Source organism: Thunnus albacares, chromosome 2 (assembly GCF_914725855.1).
Source record: "Thunnus albacares chromosome 2, fThuAlb1.1, whole genome shotgun sequence".
NCBI lineage: Eukaryota > Metazoa > Chordata > Actinopteri > Scombriformes > Scombridae > Thunnus > Thunnus albacares.
The window spans coordinates 35,524,764-35,545,374 of record NC_058107.1 but is presented as its reverse complement, the minus strand read 5'-3'; the positions used below and the strand labels follow the sequence as shown (position 1 = coordinate 35,545,374).

Genomic DNA, 20,611 nt, shown 5'->3' with positions numbered 1-20,611 from the left:
AGGAAATATCAACGCAGCAATCTGCCGCCTGCGTTAAAATGAGGACTGTGGAACATAATGTAGATTTCACAAATAACAAAATACTTCATATTTTGGCACATCAGCGCCAGATTATTGTGAGTATCAGGACTCTGAAACAATTGTGTCTATTCCGAAGAAAGAACCACAAGGACTTGGAAGAAATTGCTTCTTTTGTGGATGACGAAATGGCTGAAAGTGATCGACTGAAGGCCCGACACGTGTTACACTGTATTTGGTGACCCACCAGATTCTGCGACCTGCAGTGTTGGAAGAAGTACTCAGATCCTTTATCTAAGTAAAAGTATCAATACCACAAGTTACAAATAAACCATTGAGTAAAAATCCTGCATTAAAAATCCTACTTACTTACTAGTACTAAAGCAAAAGTACTAAAGTAAAAATAATCCTGCATTTAAAATTCTTTTGCAGAAATTCATGATGTGCCACAGCCTGCAATATTAGTACTTTTACTTTAGTACTTTATGTAAATTTAGCTGGTAATACTTCTATACTTTTAATGCAGGATTTTTACTTGTAATGAAGTGTTTTTACATCGTGTTATTGATACATCTTAGTACTTCTTCCAACACTGCAGGTCACAGAATCTGATGGGTCACGAAATACAGTGTAACACCGGCCCTGACTATGGTGGTACCCAAGACGAGATTTTAGATCGGAGCAAAATAGATGATTAAATAATACACAAAATAAATTAAGCAGTAAAATGTTAATAAAATATAATACAACAAACCACACATACATTAAAGTTATACACATGTTTTATTTGAGGTGACAGAGGTACATCAGTCCTTTTTAAACACATTTTACAGACACGTGCGAGGTTACATACAGTGCTTCATATGGGATCAGGCTTTTGACTCTTAATATAACCTGTTTTGTTCTTGGTTTAATAATCTCACAAAATGTTATTTTGTGATAAAAATGAAAACTATCTGATTAAAGTTGGGTTTGTTTAGCTACTGAGAGTCTTTCTGGCATTAACATTTGCTCCACATTATAATATAACACTCCCTTAAACTTTCTTTTTTTAAGAATCTGCCTGTTTATTATTTATTTGCTCAATTTGTACAAATACACACTTCTCATCCAAAAACTTCAAATCTAAGTCCAATATGAGACATTGCAAAATTCAGCATTAAAGCCACCAGCCGGCTTTTTAATTGTCATTTCACATGCTATATATATATGTACTGGATTAAAGAACAGACCTGAGTTATTTAAAAATATCTTAGTTTACCTCCTATAAGGTTTTTATGAGAAAGAATATCTTGAATTACCAAACTGGTTAAGGGGATTTGGTGGGAGTAAATCTATATTCTATCTAAAATATTCATATTTATTTAATATAGTATTTTAAACCTATGGTATTTCATATAGGAATTACATGTGGGACATTCAGTTTGGCTGCATTGGAAGCTAAATATGTTTATATTTATTATGTAGTTATTTTTTATTTTCTGTACATTTGAAAGGAAAGTAAAATTCAGAGACATAAAGTGTCAAATCTCATCAGAATCAACAACTGTGCAGAAATTTTTTTTTATTCAAAATCATATAAATACATTCCAATCAACTAAAACGTAAAAACTTTCATTTTAAAATTCACTTTATTCATTTCATAGAGGTTATGAGGCTCGGATGCCTGTTCGAACCGGACGACTTAGTGGTCAGCTTGCGAGCAAAGAGTCACCAAACACGTTTCCGTATGAGGTTTTGAGAAAATGAACGTAGTTCTGCAGACTGCGGTTCGTAGCGTCCGACTGCTCCAGTCTGTCCTTCAGGTTCTGCAGCTGACTCTGGAAACGACGCTCCATCTGAAGAACAGAAACACACAGAAACAAAACATCCGTAAGATTTTTAATTTCCCTTTTTTCAGCTCTTCAGTCTCTTCAGTTTAAGAGTCCAAAAGAGTTTGTTTGTGGGCTACAGATTCACAAGTGTGTCCAACATGAGAACCAGTGGATAACAGATATGTTATTTATGTTATTTAATCCTGTTCAGAGTTTGAATCTGTCTAAACAGTCGCTGACTAGTAATGGAAGCATTTTGAAGAGATGCACAGTGACGTACCTCCTGCTTGCTTCGCTGCAGTTGACTCATCTCTGTTTTGGCTCGGCTCAGCTGACTCTGCAGGTCCAACGCTTTCGACTGAGACGCTCTCTCTTTGGCCAAAACTCTCTGCATGCTGTCGTCCACCTGCGGGGCCGATATTGAACGATAAGTTAGCAGTTTTTCAAATCTGTCTTCAAACAAGAGTCAGGTGTCTGTTTGTATATCGAAACAGAATAATTACAGAAAGCAAAAACTGTTTCAATGTACATCCTGTATGTAAACATGCATGTGAGTAATTATTGTGGCCTTTTGCAGATTTGTATAAACGTGACACAAAGGTTTGAACTCTGTTTTCTTGTTGCTCCTCATTTCTGATCATCTCTCTACTGTCAGCTGTCTACTAGAGCCAGAAAATGCTCCAAAAATAATTTTAAAAGTTTTAAAAGCAACGCATTTTAAGGTATTTAAGGGGTCATGATAACATTACTTCAGGCCTTTTCTGCATTGACAAAATACAAGCAGGATGAGTAGTGGAGGAAATGAAAAAGGGAAGGGCAAAGGGCCCAGACAGTAGCAGGTATAACAGAATCCAAACATGTGTAAACCATCAGACTGACAATATCCTATAGTATATCTCAGCAGCCACTCTGTGACTCTTGTGATTTGAATCAGGTAAAGATGTGACTTCATAGTTTCAGACCTGTCGCTGTGCGTCATCCAGAGTATGTTGCAGCTTCCTGGACAGGACGCTGCACTCGCAGACCTTCTCCTCCAGCTGCTGTTGAACACTGCGGATGGTCGCTTCCTTTGCGGTGAGAGTGTCAGACATCTCTTTGTTTTCTACCTTGAAGTCCTCCAACTTCCTTCACAAGCAGACAAATCGACAGAAAATGTAAACACGTCTGTGATTATTTCAAATCACAGAAGTGTTTTGATGCTCCAGCGATCGATTTGCAACCGATAAAAGTACACTACCTCTCTAAGTTGTACATTTTCTCTTTGTGAACGTTGTTCTCCTCCTGCAGCAGCGTGTTCCTCTGCTGAAACATCTCCAGCTGAGATCCCTGCTGCTCCACCTGCAGATGAACACAATCAACAGATAACACAGTGTCAGTCACGATAGAAATCCATCTCCGCTGACCATCCAGGAGTCTAAAACGTTGAGCATATAATCCCAACGTCTAGTTCAATTTATTTATTCATATAGCGCCAAATCATAACAAAAGTCATGTCAAGGCACTTTTCACATAGAGCAGGTCTGGACTGGACCCTATAATTTACAGAGACTCAGTATTCCCCCCATGAGCAGCACTTGGCGACAGCGGAAAGGAAAAACTCCCCTTTAACTGGAAGAAACCTCAAGCAGAACTGGACTCTAGGTGGGCGGCCATCTGCCTCGACCGGTTGGGTTGAGAGAGAAAGAAAGAGGGAAGGAGAGACACAGAGAATCATAATAACAACATAAATAACAATAACAACAATAATAATAATAGAAATATGACTAGTAATAGTAATAGTCCAGAGTCCAGCATGTTAAAAACTCCATCACATCCTATCAACTCTCACATTTCTCATTTCACACAACGGTGCAGTGACAAAGAACCGGTCATTAACACATTAAACACACCTGACACAGGACTGAACACAACCTCCATCTACAGCAGTAGAACAGGTCAACAACTTCACATGTTTTGGACCCACTTTAGACAGTAAACCCAGCTTTGATTGATTAAATCCAAACCATCCGGCTGTACTGTTCTCCCTGTTTCTTTATCACGTTAGACATCTCGGACAACAACAACAACAACAACAACAACAACAACAACAAAAAACTTACCAGGATCACACATGCTGACGTGTGTCTCAGACCCCTCGTGTTTTTTTGAGCTCTGAGTTTGTTTCTATCATGTTTAGTGAAGCGTAATCTGCACAAATAGCTGTTTATATCACACAAATATCTTGCCGTATAAGCCTTTCAATCAAGGCTCCCAGTCTGTCTGTGAGCTGTCTGTTTCACTACAGGTTCCCCTCACTCGCTACGGTGGGCGGGGAAATAAAATCAATAAATCGATAAATACAAACACTGTTGATTTCTTCCCGCGGAGCCGACATGAAAACTATTTTTGTTCAGTGAATTTCTGCTGTCAGTCAGCCTGCTGGAGGCAGTTTGTCCGGCTGCTGTCCTCTCAGCTGAACGCAGGTCGGAGTTGGTGTGGATTAAACAGTTAAAATGCTCACGTCTCACTTCATATGTGGATTCCCAGTGAGGGTGAGTGAGTGTAAAGGAAAGGGACGCACTGGATTTATAACACAAGACAAAACGAGGTCATCATTGCGAAACGGAGCGCACCACGATAATCGTTTTATCTCGATTATCTTGTTTTCATAATCGTTTGAAGCCAAAATCGTAATTGAAAATAATAGAGGACTTTGAAAAGGAGAAGAGCTCAGTTTGGCAGAAGTTCTGTCCCTTCTGCCGTAGCAACACTGAACAACCTGCTCGCTGACTCATCTGTGGGTGTGCGTGCAGATACGTGTGTTGGGATACAGGCGGGAGGAACGAGAGGTTTATAACAGCTGTCGGTACCTTGTGTCTAACTTCAGAGAGGGTGGCGCTATGCTCTACGTTCCTCCTCTTGTGGACGTCGGCCTCCTCCTGGGCGTCTCGCAGCTGCTGCTCGGTCCTCCTCAGTTTGTCGGGCAGCGTCTCGAGTCCTCTGAGTCGGTCCAGCAGCTCCCTCTTCACCTGCTCCTTCTCCCTCTCCAGGCTCACCGTCACCTCCCGCGCCTCCTTCTGCGTCGCCTCCAGCTTCAGGCAGCACTCCTCCGATTCCAGACGAGCCTGCTGGACCTGCACAAGACAGGAAACAGCAAACTTTAAGTGTCTCTGTGTTTCCATGTAGAGATTATTATTTCTTAATGTGTGCAGACGGACATGCATGGATAAATACCATAAGGGCTCTTTTTCTTTTGTGATTTGAGTGTATTAAACCTTTAAAGAGTGAAAAGTATAATATATGTATAAAATGTCCAACTCATTGGCTGATACAGTATGGGTTTTTTTTGTTGTTGTTTTTTTTACATACAAAAGCACATAACACATTTTTTAAAGGTATAACAGTGATTCCCAACTGGTGGGTCGCAGTCCAAAAGTGGACCCGGGGCTCATTCTGAGCTTTTGGGTCAAAAAATTCACTTTGAAATATCTCACAAATTTCTAGAACAACATTTTTTATTTTAAAGAACCATTTCCCGTTTCCTATTTAGCAGCGGCACTACAACATGCAACTTTACAGTGAAGTTCGTGGGTCACATGACCGTCGTCTTGCACGTCTGTTGACCGTAGTGCGCTTTTCAGAGACGGAGAAGACTTGGTTTTACTACACTGAACAAAAAAAAAAAAAAAGAAGAAGAGAAAAATATTTTATGTAGTGAAGTTCTGAAAAGCTTGAAAGCAACTTTTCTTCTCTTTATCATTTGCAGTCGTTGTGCTTCTTTGTATTTGTCTTGTTTACATGTTATAACTGCTGTTGCAAAGCTCCTAATGTTTTTAAATGTTTTTTTTTGTCTTGCTGTAAGACTTCTTATTTGATTGAGCTTTAAGCCTCAGTTGTACTTCAGTTATCTTAGTTTTCAGGTGGTGAAGCTGCAGCAGTGGTTAACTCTGTCTCCTCCGCTGACAGGAGAGATGGATGGACGGGTGTGAAGATGGTCAATGTGTGGACCGTGACCTGATGTCTGAGGGTGAAATCTGGACCCTGACGTTAGACTGAGGTTAGTCAGGAACTAGTCTCTCTGTACCTTCTTCTTGTATTTCTCCACCAGGTTTTCATGCTTTTTGATGGTTGATTTCAGCCGCCGGGCTTCAGACTGCAAACCTCTGAGCTTCTCCTCACACGACGTCAACTGAACCTAAATATGATGTATGTTTATAATAAATGTCACCATAAAACACAAGAATTATGACATGACTCCACATTTCATAATTACGCAAAGTATTATAATACTGCAATTATATTAATAACAAAAAAGAGCTCTAATAGTAATAATAAGTAATAACAGCAGAAGAAAAAGCAGTGAAATACCAGAAATGAAGATAATTTCAACAAGATTTTGTATAATAACCACATACACTTTCTAAAAACAACCGATTCTTCTTATATATATAAATAAGGAGCTACTGTTAGTTGATGTAGATTTGTATGAAGGTACCGTGAGTCTTTGGTTGTCCAGCTTGGTGGAGGCGTTTTCAGCGCTGACGTGTTGAAACTGATCCCTGAGCTCCTCCCTCTCCGTCCGACTCTTCTCCTCCGCCGAGCGAAGCTGGGAGCTCAGCTCGGCCACCTGCCTGTGAGGGCGGCAGGAACGTAAAGACTGTGTTATGTTGTCGTCACAGTCCCCAAAAATTACTTTATTGTCACCTTATTCCGGTTTGTCTAAACTGCTTTACTGCAATGAATTTAATGACATTGAAAATTTGTTGTGTTTTACTCTCACAGCGATCGTTTTAACCTCCTCATTTTTTGTCTTTTCTTTAAAACTGGTTTAATACATTTAATTGTTTATTTGTTGTATGAATTACAGAATCAAAATAAATGCATCACATTTTCTCTGACCTTCTTTGTCTGGTAAATGTAAACATTTAATGATATTTTAGAAGTTCAATGAAACTACAGTGGAAATTTAGGCTTTGCTTTGCAGACTTTTCTCTTTGCTTTTTATTAAATTAAATTTGAGCTTTTTATTCATATCATGCAGTGCAATTTTTATTCTTCTGTTTTAGTCGTCTCATCTATACTCGTCTATTCTATTTCAGCTTATTTTTATTTTCTATTTAACTTTTTAAACTTCTATTTAAATGTGTCTTTTTTCATGATGTCTTGGGTTTCTTTCACATTTTGCATTTATGCCTTTTATGTTTTATGCAAAACACTTTGATTTGCCTTGTTGTTGAAAGGTGCTATTCAAATAAACTTGCCTCGCCTTCATAATAACAAAATATTGACGTATATGATAATGACTCTACTACTGTTATCTGTACTGTTAGTGATGTGATGCGCTAGCGATGTGTTAAAGCATCAAACTGGACTCACAATTTGAGAGCAGATACTTCTTCTTCTAGCTGTCCTTTAGCTGTCGCCTCTTTAGAGTGGCGGAGGCACCAGTCGCTGGATGTGGACAGAGCTTGAGCCAGCTGGGTTTCCTGAAAGATAAAACACACACACACACACACACACACACACACACACACACACACACTTCTTCTTATTATTATTGTTCATGTTTTAGCCTTTCAAGAAATGAATTTAAATTTTGAGGAAGTCTGTCCAGTCTGTACTGTAGCCTGCTGTATGTCGTAAACAAGCTCAGCCACTCTGCAGCTTCACCTCTGTGTTTGCTGCTGGTTGAATGTTTGACTAGAATTCTGCCACTGAAGCAAAAAGGCCGGCTGGACTTCCTTTGAACTTGATTTGCATAAAAGCCAATGATCAGACGAGGAGCCGTCACTGCTGCACACCGCAGTGTCTGTGGATGATCCTGAATAACAATGACTTTATAGAAAGACATGATGTGTGTAATATTTTAATGCTGTGTGAAGCAGAGAACTCAGACAAAAAATATGTTTGTTTGTAACATATAATGCAAAGAAACCTTTTATTAGATGGTGAAAAATACTTTTTTTACCACCATTTACCAAAAGTCCAACTGAAATCACATTTAATCATCTCTCTTCATAAATAATGTCAGCATATTTGTATTCAGTGTATTGTTAATAGTTTTGCATTATTAGAATGAAGAAAAAAGGTCTTTAGGAAAATATCAGAAATGTTCTTTTTGTGTCGGTGTCTGTGTTTGATTGACAGCAGCTAGCAGGCTACCAGTGTTAACCTGTACAGAAAGGAGACAAAGTAAACAAACTGCTGTAGCTACGAGTCAGACAGACGGCGTGTCACTAACAGGGATTTTGAACGACCAAAGCAGCATCTAACGTGTCCGAAGCGACATTTGTTTAGATGCTAGTTTGATGTGCTGCAGCTGAGCAGCTAACTAGATATCTTTCCCCACACTTCTCCCCAGTGAATGTTTGTTAGGCTGCAGGGCAAGACGTGTGTTCATGTTTGAAAGTTAGATAAGAAGGAGACTTTAGCGGGTTGTTGTTCAGAGTCTGTGGCTCTCGTGTTGTGTAGCAGGATGCAATCAGGCTCAGTGTGACTTTAAGCAAGATTTGATTTGCTGTATCTAATAACATAACGGTATTTCATCAAATTAATAAAACTAGGGGGCACCATCATGAATTTCAAAAATAAATTTCCCCCCTTTTTTTTCAAAGGAGAACATGGGACAAGTGATTTATGAAGCAGATATGTTGATGTAGTAGTCGGACATTAAGAGAATAATAAACAGCCACTGTTAAATTATTACAACGTAGATTAAGATATTGGCTGTTGATGGATCTAACAAGCACTTGTCATGTTACAGGAGAGTACCTCTGCTCTAAACAAACCTTCTCCTGCAGTTTGGCGGCGAGCTGCCTGGCCGATTCCTCGGCTCGCTCGGCCTGCTGGGTCAGCAGAGCCAGCGCCTCCCGGTCTTGCTGGTCCTGCTCCTGGTCCTCCTCCTTCCTCTGCTGCTGCTGCTTCACAGTCTCCAGCTCCTTCTGCAGAGCCTGGAGCTCCTTGTACTGCTGGTCGTAGCTCTGCTGCATCCTCTGCTCCACACAAACATTCACAAACCACGTTTAAGATGTAATGAAGATACGTTGTTTATAATTTGTAGACTGATTCTCTTCAGTTTCTACAGTTACAACAGAGACCCAGTTCTTATACAATAAAAATATCACCGTCTTATTTCTTTGGTAAAATATGGAAGCAAATCATTGCCATAATAATTTGAATTATGTCAACAACTAAATACCAAATTTTGAAATTTAATCACTTCTGAATTTATTGAACTGAAATATTTGACTTTGAAAACAATCTTTCTGAATTGATATGGTCACCATACTTACTTTCAAGTTGTGCAATTTCAAAAACTTAATTTCCAGTATATATTTATTTTAGGGTTCTCAAATTCAGAAAGTGTCTGATAATCAAAAACTATATTCAAGTTGCTCTTTTTCAATAAGCTCAATTCAGATCTAAAAATTCAAGTCTCAGGTTGCTCAAACACACTTGGTCAAATTCAGACACTAAAATTCAAGATATGAAATTCAGACCTGAACATGAGGAGCACAAAAGAAAAGCAATCGAGCCTGAACGCAGTCGATCTGAGCTCTGGCCTACTGGCTTACCAAACGTCACTGGGTGCATTTCACACCAACTGGTAGCGATGGCAGAGATTTTAGCCACGCTAAAAGTTGTTATAATTTTTGTCCTCAGATTGCTGTTATGTCATTTCATTAAGTTTTGACATTTTTCCAGGTGAGAAAGTAACCATTTAGATCAGTTTATCCTATTTGAAAATTTGCTCCACCGTTTTTGGAGATATGAGGAGCCAGGAATTTGGGTAAACTAGTCCTTTAAGGATTAGGGTTTGTAGACCACATCTGAAATTTGTTGTGACACCGACGGTAGCGCTCATTTCAAACGGTCAGTGTGATGTGCTGATGTGTGCGTTTTTTTGTATTTTCTTTATGTTCACAAACCTGAATCTGAGCATTCAGATGTCTTTTTTCAGTCTCTGCTCTGCTCAGCTGAGACTCCAGATGGTCGCGGGTGGACTCCAGAATTTTTGAAAGCTCCTCTGTCGTCTTTACGTTTTCCTGCAACGACAGAATGAAGCAGAGGATGAACGGGATCACCTGTACTGTACATGAACCGGTAAATGACTGTGTGAGAGATATCAAACTTTTTCTACCAAGCTTTATGTTTAAATACAGGCAAAGTTTTAACCTTTTCAAAATCCAAATGCTTAGCAAGCTTGAAGGCCTCTTTCTCTTTGTTGGTGAATTTGGCTAAAAGTCGCTGTGAGAGAAGAAAAAAAACAACATCAGATGTTATTTGGCAGCAAAACAACACTGTATGTGACCTGGTGATAGTTACTCACTGTGTTCTCTGCTTCGCTGTCGGCCAGTCTAATCTTCAAGGCATCTTTCTGTTCTGACCACACCAGCGATTCTCTCTGTCGACAACACACAGCATTTTAAACAAACAGTCAGAGGAGAATTATTGCTTGTTGACACTGAGTTTTTCTTCTGCGCGTAAACTTCCCGTACCTCGTGTTCACTCCACTCTCTGAGGAGCTCTCGAAGGCTGTGGTTCGTGTGGTCAAACATCTCTATCTTCTCTATCAACAACTCCTGCTGCCGTCTGAGTGAAGCTGTGTGTATCTTAGATAGCCGCTTGTCCTAAAAAAAGTGATCAAAAACAAAGAAATGTGATCATCCATCCTGCATTTATTCATCATCTTTCTGACCAGCTGTGTTCTCAAAATGATGACCTGGCGGACCGGTGTCTGATTACCTTAGCAAGGCTGTCAATAGTTTCCTTCAGGGCTGTCAGCTGATTGGCTACCGCTACGCCATCGATCTCTGCTTCTACGAGCGCTCTCAGGAGCACATCCACCTTTCTGCCTTCAGCTCCAGCATCCGCCCTGAAAGCAAGAGAAGAAGAGACATATCAGTCTTTACAGGGATCTACAAGGATGATATGAAGCACTACCTGTGTTTCAGCTGTCATCACATATGGAGTGTTTGTAACCTGCACTTTTTCGCTTGGTTGCAGCAGAGAAGCATCTCTTCCACACAAAGAGTTGGTGTTTCATCTTTATAAATGACAAAGCATTTAAACCCAACAGTGCGTTTTACCACAATCAGAAGGTTTTATGTCATACAGCTGTTCTCAAAGAGAAACTGCAGCACTCAAATAAAACAGCACATTTACAACGTTCAGTAACAATTTATCAAACACACTGTATTGCTTTCTGGTCTATTTGCAGCAACAGGTGATAAATAAATCTATGTTTGTGCCTCATCTGTGACAGATTTCTCCCTGTATGATGTCAAACGACAATGAGAAACAGTGACCCAGGAGAGTAGCCCTTGCTTTTTTATTTTTGAGGGGACCTGACATATATCACTGCTACAATAGTTGCAGCTGTTAAAACTGTCTGGATGGGATTTCTTGTTGTCTAAATTTGGGCTGTTAACCACCTAAAGATAACGAAATGTCTCCAGAAATGAAAAGTAGATCATCTAAAGTCGTTTTGAACTTTAAGACATTAATACAAAGCTTTGTAGTTTCCCAGCTGCCGAAGCGTCTCTTACTTCTTTGATCGACGGTTGCTTTCTTGCTCTCTGAGCAGGACGCTGAGGTTTTTGGATACTGCATCCAGCTCTTCTTCCTGCTCCTCTGCGTCACGCTGGAGGCCAGTCCCACCTTCTGACTGATGCTGAACTCTGCTCCTCTGGTTATAAGACACAAACAAACAGAACTCATGTTCAATGAACACACACAAATAAGGCTGAACTTGATTGAAAAAAGTTGAATTCTGACAACAAACTGTCAACAGCAGGGTTGTTCAATAAAGTGTAAATATCTGTGCTGAGCTCTGCAATTAAACCAGGTGCTGGAATATTTTCTTACATGAAAAGATTCAAGTTCTGAGGAAGGGTTGCAACTTATGATTATTTTCATTATCAATTAATATGCTGATTTATTTTCCTTATAAATCAATGAAGCATTTGTCTATAAAATGTGAGAAAATTGTAAAAAATGTCCGTAATTATTTCTTAGAGCCCACGGTGACGTCTTCAAATGTCTTATTTGATCTAATTAACAGACCAAACTCCCCCCAAAAATTCATTTACCATCATGTATGACACAGAAAAGCTTCAATCTTTACATTTGACACTCTGCAACAAGCAAATATTTGGCATTTTTGTTTAAAAAATGAGAGTGTTTAAACGCACACCGGTATCCTGGTTATGATCAGGTTTTTGGAGTATCCCGGTTAGGTGTAGAGCACATACAAACAACATATCCTGGTTTCAGAAACCTTTTAAGAAACCTGGATATGATACCTGGAATACTCCAATAGAAACTGTGACATACTGTAGAAACACCTCATGCAGGTGTCTAAACATTCTCTGTTGGTAGAGAAATGAGTGACTGAGATGAGGAAACAGGGAACTGAATGACCAGGTTTCTCATGTTCAATGTAAACACCATATCCAGGATTCTCTTGTATATGGAGTCAATCATTAAAACAATTATTAAATTATCAAAATAGTTGACGATTGTCTATCACTAATTGTTGAAACACTACTCTGAAGTATTCAAAGTACTATCAAATTACCTACCAATAAAATGTGCTGCGTATCAGTGTATATGTTTCATTTCATTCAGTTGGAGCTTTAAAATCCTTTAAATTTTTTTGGTAACTTTTTATGTGCTTAATTATTTGCAAAATATGCAATCCTTCTGCAGTTTCGTAGGCACACTCTGCTAAAGTGCTGCAACAACATTCACTGAATTAGGTGATTCCCTGCCCATCATCAGTCTGTCTATTTTACTGCAGGGTTTCTCACAGGAGTCAATTATCTGCTCTGTGTGTTGCACTTAAAAATAAAATTAGCATTCTTATTCTTTATTACATTCAATTTGGTTTGTATTTTATTAAGTACTTTCAGCACTGAGTGTAAACTACTTCTCTAACAGTGAAATCTTGTCAAAGAAGCTGTGTGTGTGTTAAGTAGCATATTTGTTGGTTTTGATTGAAAGTATAACATGACAGTGAGAGATAAACACTATAAAGAGACCTGACACATGTATGAACCCACATCTCTTCTGGAGGACAGTATTCCTGGAGGAATCCACGGCGCCCGACTCTTTGACCTCCCTCCTTCTCCCTTCGCCTGGGCATCTTTTGTCCTGTTCTGCAGGGGAAAAAAAGAGGAATTCACAAGTAAAATATCATCTTCCAATCTTGATAATTTAGTCTATTTAATTGTAAACTATTGCTTGGTTTTAGCGTGTTAAAGGGGAACAATTACAATGTGCTGTGAAGAAGCTAACACATCAGTACTTGAAGGATAGGTTCACAATTTTACAAGTGTGTCTTAAACCAGCAGTCAGATGTCCATATGAACAGTGAAAGAGGTTCCTCCTGTTCATACTGGATATTAAAAGATCCCCTTCAAATGTGCTTTCAATGGAAGTGTTGGAGGCCAAAATCCACAGTGTATCCACAGTTATTTAGTGCAAAAATGTATTTAAAAGTAGATGTGAAGCTTATATGAGGCTTCAGCAGTCTGAGTTAGTCATATCAAGTGGATATCTGACACATTTACAGTCTTTTTAGCATCAAATTCCCTCTTTGTGTTTCCTCGGACAGTGTTTCCCTGTTGAGCTGTGGTGGAAGTATAGTGACAAAAAGAGGGACTTTGGCACTAAAAAGACTGTAACGTTGAAAGATATCTACTTGATTTGACTTATTTCAACAGCTGAAGCTTCATATTAGCTTCAGATAAACTTTTAAATACATTTTTTGCACAGAAGTGCATTATGAAGGGATCTTCTAATGGTCAGTATGAACAGGAGGAATGATTACAGCAAGAAAAACATGTTTCAATGTTTATTTGGGCTCCTGACAGTTGTTTTAAGACAGACCTGAAATATTCTGAACCTGTCCTTTAAGACAGGTGATGCATTTCACACATTTGTTTACATTTTACATTACAAACGTACCATGCATGTGGGATATTTAAAATGTCAATCAAAAAGTGACCTATGACAACGTAACATAGTATTTCCACTTTAATGAACCAGTGTAACTCATGGTGTAACTATGTTGTTTACCTGCGGGGTCTTGCTGGGACTCCTTCTCATATGAACGTGTACAGGTGTGGTCTCCGGTACATGGACATGAACCGGCGGTGGCGGCGGTGAATCCCGGGTTTTCATTCTTCCCCCAACGTTAAAACTGCCCTCAGAACGCTTTTAGGGCCAACAAATGCCCGAAACAATGAATATAAACAAACGACAGCTCATTATTAGCGTGTTAAGTTACATGTTCCCAAGATAAATCTCTACTTGTGTCTGCGTGGAACGGACGGTTGTTTGGGGAACGACAAACGAGCCCGCTGATTGGCTAGTTTGCAAGATCTCGTTCTGTGATTGGTGGAAGGGAATTTTTGATAAGCGTTGCCCGTGGTTACCATAGAAAGTAACGGTTAATGTTTAAATCGACTGTTAAAAACGCATTTAGCTTATAAAGCTATTTCCTTAAAAAAAAGCGAATTTAATTTTCAACCGAAAGACTTTCTATCCGTCTTACTATTGTTTTTTTATTAGAAAAATACCAAAAAAAGAAAGAAAATAAAAACACAAAAATGAATCTCAAAATGACAGTGACACCACTAAAATGTATTTTGTAGTTGAAATTAGACTAATGTAAAGCTTAAATTCATTTATAATGGTTTAGTTATGTAACTGTTCAGTACGCAGTTAAAAAGTAGGAAATGGTTGAGATGACTGTATTTCCTGTTTTTCTGCACGGCACTTCCGAATATTCGCTATTAGTCGCTGCCTAAGTTCACTAATCACCATAATAGCGGTATATACATATCCAACAAGTCTGTACTTCGACGAGTTAAAGGCGAAACTGTTGAATCTTGGGTATTTTCGATTGGTATTTCGATAACCAAACGGCACTGATCGATGTTTCAGTCGACGCGCTGTCTCGGGTAAAAACAAAGCTAGTTAGTTTGCAGGTCCATGTGCGTGCAATGAGATGCAAACGGGGCCTGCGGCTGCTCGTAAAGCAGCTGGAGAGGTTCATAATAATCCAGTACATTTCCTTTGTACTGCTGTTTTACCCTGCTGCATACCGGCCCGGTGAGGCGTGTGCTACCGGGACCAGCGCCGACACGCTGCTGCTGTGCAGGGCGTGCGGACACGAGCTGGCTGTCGGGACGGACATCCACTTCGTCCCCAGCCGGTTGGCGCTCTCCAGCCGCAACGACACGCTGCTCGGGGGCCGGAGGGTAAATGTCCAGCTTTTCGAAAACCCCCACGGACACCGGTTTGAGGTGATCACGTTCAGAAAAGCGGACGTTACCCAGCACTGGCCGGCAGATAAGCGCTTCTCCTGGTTCCCGGGCTATTCATGGACGGTGGCCACCTGTCCTCGGTGTAATTCTCATTTAGGTGGGTATAAACCCGTAAACATCCTGAAGTACAGTACACATCCTCAGAAACTTTCAAACTTATAAACAAGTTTGCGTAAACTTAAAAGTTTCAAGAACTTTTAGGTTAAGTCGTGTGTACTCTGCTATGACACATCACTTCTACAATTAAGACATAACGCAAAACAAATCTATGAAAGCCTTTTCGGCCACATGCCATTTTTTCCCAAATATTCATAATCATGACAAAGCATAAATGAAAAACTCTTAAACTTAGAGTCATTCTTACTTATAAAATACTCGTATCTATATTTTAATTTGATATAATCCGGATGTAGTATATCCCAATTAAAACTAACTGTCTCAATTATGGAGAAATACTTTAAATAAAGAGCCAAAAATAATTTGAAGTCAAAAGGCTCAAAAGTTTGCCACATTAAAGTAACTGTGGAAAAGTATTCTTATGAAATACCTTCATGTAGAGCTGAAACTATTATCAGCAGATTGACAGAGCATCAATCAGTTACATTTTTGAAACTATTTGCTGTTTTTTTCACATTTAATAATAGTAATATCAATATTTTGCAGTTTAGGACTGTTAGTCGGACAAAATAGAAATTTTAATATGCAATAATTTATTTTTTACCAAGATATTGTGTAGTAAATTCATTATGGAGCAAGTAATAAATAAATAAAGCAAGTAATAAATTATTACTTGCGTACTATGTTGTTACTAATAACTTCAGTGTTAAATCAGTCTACATAAAGATTTTAATCTCAAATTATGCATTCATGTAATTTAGCCTTATGAAATACTATCAGTGTGTATCATATTGACATCCAGTATTTGGCATCACATAATTTACAAGCAAAATAGAGGAAAATTATACTCGCCGAACAAGCTTTCTTTGTAATCCCATCCTACACAGACTTTCCACTTGAGTTTAGAGACCCTGTTTTGCATTGCTTTAAGTGATATATATAGTGTGGTGCCCATTAAAACATCTTAACATGTGTTTTAGCTATTGATTTGTTTCTTTCTCACTCCAGGTTGGGCCTTCCAGCCCATCGATTGGCCAGACACGATCACAAAAACCAGATTTGAGGAGTCGGAGCACACCTTCCTGGCTTTAATCACCCATCAACTGTTAAGAGAAGATTTTGCCTCGAGCCTGCTCATAACCCCAAAATCCTTTGTGAGCTGATGTGCGTTGACTGTACGATTTAACCCAGGCGCCTTTGCTGCTACCTAAATCTATTTTTTAAATAAATTTCTATGCACCTACTTGGTTTGAAGACTCCCACACATGTATACACAGTAAGTTTTATTATTGTAACAAAGCAAGTTGTACACCTCAAATTTAAAACAGTTTCTTTCCCCCCCAGCGGAAAAGGAAAGTGTGATTAAATGTAAATTCTGTGAGATAACAGGTTTGTTTTTTTTTTTAAACCCATGAAGCAGTGGGGGCCAAAATTTACAAGCTTGTTTTTTTTTTCCATTTTGTTCTTTATTAGAAATGTCATTCAATTTTCATGGATATCTGTAAAACAATACAATGAAAAAAAAAAAAAGTCCCATAGAAATGGTGTCAAAATAACCACTCTCCCCAATAACCAACATACTCCTGCCCCTCCCCAGCTTACCCCACCCCCCTCCCCCTAAACATTACAAGTCAAAGGAATGAGCTGGTACTTGTTAACCACATAGGGGAAAATAACAGTTTTTTCAAGGGATCAAACGCCCAACTGAAAAAAAAAGAAAAAAAAATTATGGTAAAAAAAAAAAAAAAAAAAAAAAAAAAAAGAGGTCTGCTAGAGCTAGGTCACTACACCATGGCTTTAGTCAATTTACCACACAACCTTTAACAGGAGGAAATATGTGTGAATTGTCTTCAAATTCTACTCAGGATGCCGTGCTGATTCTATTTTTATACTTTTTTTATTATTATTTTTTGAGATGACTTTGGGGGATGGTACTCACAATTCAGGGCAAAGTGCCATTGGCCTTAGATGAGTCAAAGGAGAACATAACATGGCACCAACAGGTGAAGAGGCTTCAGAATGTAAAATGAAGCACACACGGATTTAAAAAAAAAAAAAAAAAAAAAAAAGTTTAAAAAAAAAAGTAAAACCTTTGCTCCCGAACATGAGTGGAAAAACAAAATAGGGAATAGAAGGTTGAGGGTTTGGGTAGGTGATGTTTTATCTTAGTCGTCTTCTCCCTCGTCATCCTGAAAGATCAAAGATAGACAGTCAGTGGATGTTGAAAACACAACTGCTGCAACACTACTTCTTTTCTTAACTTTGCTTTACCTCTCCATCTTCTCCATCATCCTCTTCATCCTCCTCTCCGTCTTCATCACCCTCCTCATCTATGTCCTCCAGACCCTCCTCGTCTTCTTCATCATCCTCACCTTCACCCTCTTCATCATCCATGTCAGGAACCTATGGATGAGAATCACTTAGTGTTTGCTTTTCAGTTTAAAACACAGACAAAGTTAAGTGTCCTGCTTTGGTTGATCCTCAAGATAATTTCTGCCCACTGAGGGCAGTGAGAAGGTAGATAAACATGCCACAAGCAGAGCCACATCGACCAAAGTAGCAACCATTCAGTTTGCTGGCAGTTAACATACCAGGTAGTACTGCAGCGGGTTTGGCCAGATGTCGTCCTTGATGACCTCCCCAAGCTCATCAGCGCCGGCATCGGCGTGATCAGTGAACCAAGTGAAGAAGCTCTCTGGCTCTTCATGTTGCCTCTTCCTTCCTGCTTTGTTCTGTGTCTGGCTGGAGCGCTTGGTCAGGTCCTACGAACAAACGGAGGACAATTAAGTGTCAGGTTATTTAAAACTTCTCAGTATGCAACCTCTGGAGTTAGGTCAGGTCAGGTCAGGCTGCTATAATGTCAGTTAAGAACCTAAGGCTTGCAAAGCAATTCTGGAAAAAAAGACGGGAACTCGATATATATTAAGAAAAAACTAAACAAAAAAAAAAAAAAAAGGTACATATGTGAAGTGGATTTTAAGAATGCTACATAACTGGTTACAGGTTGTTAAAAAAAAAAAAAAGCTCCAGTTTACTTTACTGACAACACAAAAACTTAAAAAACACACGCATACCTTTCCTGATTTCCATTTGATTTCTGTTGACTTTGAAGATGGGTCTCCGCTCTCGTTCAGATGGAATTCTTTGGAAAGTACTTTGTTTTCGAAGTACGGATTTTCATCGAAATACTGTAACACAGAATATACTCAGGTAAGAACACATACACAAAAACAACCTGCACCTCCTCCGTGTCATATGTGCAGCAAACAATACTTACAAAATCTATTCTGTAGCCTGACTTGATGTCTTCAAACTCTGTCACCTCCACTCGGCTCAGGTAATGAAGTGCTTCTTCATCTTCCTCCCCCAGTAGGGCAGATACTGTGGAAAAGATTTTGAAGATAAAAACTTTAACTCCATATACGGTCGGAATCATACAAAAAAAAAAAAAAGCTTTCATTATTTCCATTAGCCCGACTACAGCAACGTAGACCTAAAGTTGAATTGCTTACCTTGTGGATGGTTGACAAACGTGGTGACCCAGAAGTTGGGGATTTTGGCGATCAGTTCTGACCTCTTCTGAAAGAATGGCTGACGGAGTTTGTTGTATTTCTGTTCTACTTTGAGGATCTCCTCACTGGCTTGCTCGTTCAACCTGAGGGAGGAAAAAAAAAAGGTTTTCATGCAAGCAAGTTCCCCTTTCTGTCAAAGATGTGCTAATCACCTGTAGTTTTCTGATGGACAGAAAATCTCAGGCATACTTTAAAAACAACAACAACAAAAAAACAGTCTCTCACAACCCTGATTTAAATCAATGTCACAAATTTTCTTACCTGTCAATTTCATTTTGAACTTCGTCAATGTGTTCAATAGCTTCTTGCTGCTCTTTCTCTGCGGAGAAAAAAGAACAACAAAAAACAAGATTTAATACAAATTAATTCTGTGACGAAGACAGATTTTTAAAAAAATAAAAACGTATTTTTTTAACCTAAACTGAAAATATAGCGTACCACCTCATGTCCACATACAAAATTAAGAAAATATAAATAAGTTTTGTTTTTTTCTTGCTAATCCGAAGTTGCTTTTAATACCCGCAACTAGTTTTTACTGTGATCTGAAAATCCACCGGAGCAGCGAGGGCGGTTTTGCGGCAGTTTCGGTGTTTACAGCAGCTTAAGCCTCCGGTCCTCCGGAGGTTAGTGCACTGTGAACGGCCAATGGCAGCAGCTCTAGCGGCTCAGACACTCACCGTTTCCTGCCGGCTGCGACTGACGAGGCCGCGTGGTTTAAATGTGGGACATCTGACTGCACACACACACACGGAGCCGCGATAACGTGAGACACCAAGCGAGGACACACGCCAGAATAGACCCCAAACTGTCAAACTCCTGCTCATAAAAGGCCTGTATTCAGCTGCCTAAATACATAAAACAAGTGGCAGGTGGATTTAAATGCATCTTGATGACTAACAAAACATAACGTCGTCAGCTAGCGTTAGATAACGTTACAACAACAACACTAGCTTGCTAAATGCTAACGCCTAACGTTAAATGAAACGGCCAACTTTTCCGGGTATTAAACTTCATAATTAATAAAGTAAGCATGAATTGCCAGATTTTAGGTCATATTACACCAGCACACTGAAGAATGATCCTCCAGCATCGCGCACGGCCACTCAGTCAGTATCCATCGACACAACTGGCCACGCTGATGATGCTAAATGAGCTAACATGGCCTCTCAGCACCGGTGTGAATTGAACAACAGCAGCGGCATGCTAACCAACGAGCTAGCTGCTGCGAGCTAAATGTGAATACACGCAGCAAAACACTGAGGTGAGCCACAAAGCAGGTCCCGGAGCGTTAAGCAAAATCAAAGCAACACACACAATAATTATTAACAATATTGCACCCCGGTGGTAGCAATGCAAATTATGTTAAGAGAAGAAAGTGAAAAATGGCGGTGAACGGTGAGGCCGCCATTCCCCTTACCGGAGGTTTCGTCCGCTCCGTCATGGTTCGAGTTCAGCTCCTTTTTACTCACTTTTGCCGCCGAGGCCGACATGTTTTCGCAAGCTGGGGTAACTTACAGACGTCTGAGAGAATAGCTGGTGGCTCTGAATCTGGTTTCTCCTTGAACAGGAGAACGTTAATTCGGCGTAAAGTTCAGCGTTCAGAAGCCAACAACGTGCTGCTTTCCGCACAATGTAGCTGCCGATGAGCGAGGAAGTCACAGCAACCGCCGCTCACGCGCTCCTTTCATTACGAACGCGCCTCGCCGAGTGGAGCAGAGACGAGCTCCGCCTCTCAAAGTAGGTCTCACTACTCCGCTCCAATTTGCTGATTTACTAC

At 39.6% G+C, this 20,611-nt stretch overlaps 3 protein-coding genes across 5 annotated transcripts; 1 reads left to right on the top strand and 2 right to left on the bottom strand.

Moving 5' to 3' along the window:
* Positions 1-782: 782 nt before the first annotated feature.
* Positions 783-14,353, bottom strand: LOC122967759 (outer dense fiber protein 2-like). Of its 3 annotated transcripts, none has more exons than XM_044332560.1 (17): positions 13,893-14,353; positions 12,854-12,970; positions 11,360-11,499; positions 10,557-10,686; positions 10,310-10,441; positions 10,141-10,215; positions 9,987-10,058; positions 9,740-9,856; positions 8,600-8,803; positions 7,188-7,297; positions 6,307-6,442; positions 5,896-6,006; positions 4,682-4,945; positions 3,070-3,170; positions 2,795-2,957; positions 2,113-2,238; positions 783-1,856 (listed from the first exon to the last, which is right to left on the bottom strand). In XM_044332560.1, exons 1-17 carry the CDS (start codon positions 13,995-13,997, stop codon positions 1,710-1,712), a joined length of 2,250 nt encoding a protein of 749 aa, XP_044188495.1. In that variant the 5' UTR covers positions 13,998-14,353; the 3' UTR covers positions 783-1,709. The 3 variants fall into 3 exon arrangements, with proteins under 3 accessions (XP_044188495.1, XP_044188504.1, XP_044188514.1); XM_044332569.1 differs by having other exon boundaries at positions 12,875-12,970; XM_044332579.1 differs by lacking the exons at positions 783-1,856; positions 2,113-2,238 and having other exon boundaries at positions 2,830-2,953.
* An 88-nt stretch (positions 14,354-14,441) lies between these two features.
* On the top strand, positions 14,442-16,505 carry si:ch211-51h9.7 (uncharacterized protein LOC558400 homolog). Its single transcript, XM_044332660.1, has 2 exons — positions 14,442-15,242; positions 16,271-16,505. Exons 1-2 carry the CDS (start codon positions 14,822-14,824, stop codon positions 16,423-16,425), a joined length of 576 nt encoding a protein of 191 aa, XP_044188595.1. The 5' UTR covers positions 14,442-14,821; the 3' UTR covers positions 16,426-16,505.
* Positions 16,506-16,532: 27 nt separating this feature from the next.
* seta (SET nuclear proto-oncogene a) lies at positions 16,533-20,562 on the bottom strand. The gene is made up of 8 exons (XM_044332657.1): positions 20,252-20,562; positions 19,096-19,153; positions 18,775-18,917; positions 18,540-18,643; positions 18,337-18,450; positions 17,854-18,024; positions 17,534-17,665; positions 16,533-17,451 (listed from the first exon to the last, which is right to left on the bottom strand). The coding sequence occupies exons 1-8, from the start codon at positions 20,322-20,324 to the stop codon at positions 17,428-17,430; spliced, it is 819 nt and encodes a 272-aa protein (XP_044188592.1). The 5' UTR covers positions 20,325-20,562; the 3' UTR covers positions 16,533-17,427.
* Between the last annotated feature and the right edge of the window lie 49 nt (positions 20,563-20,611).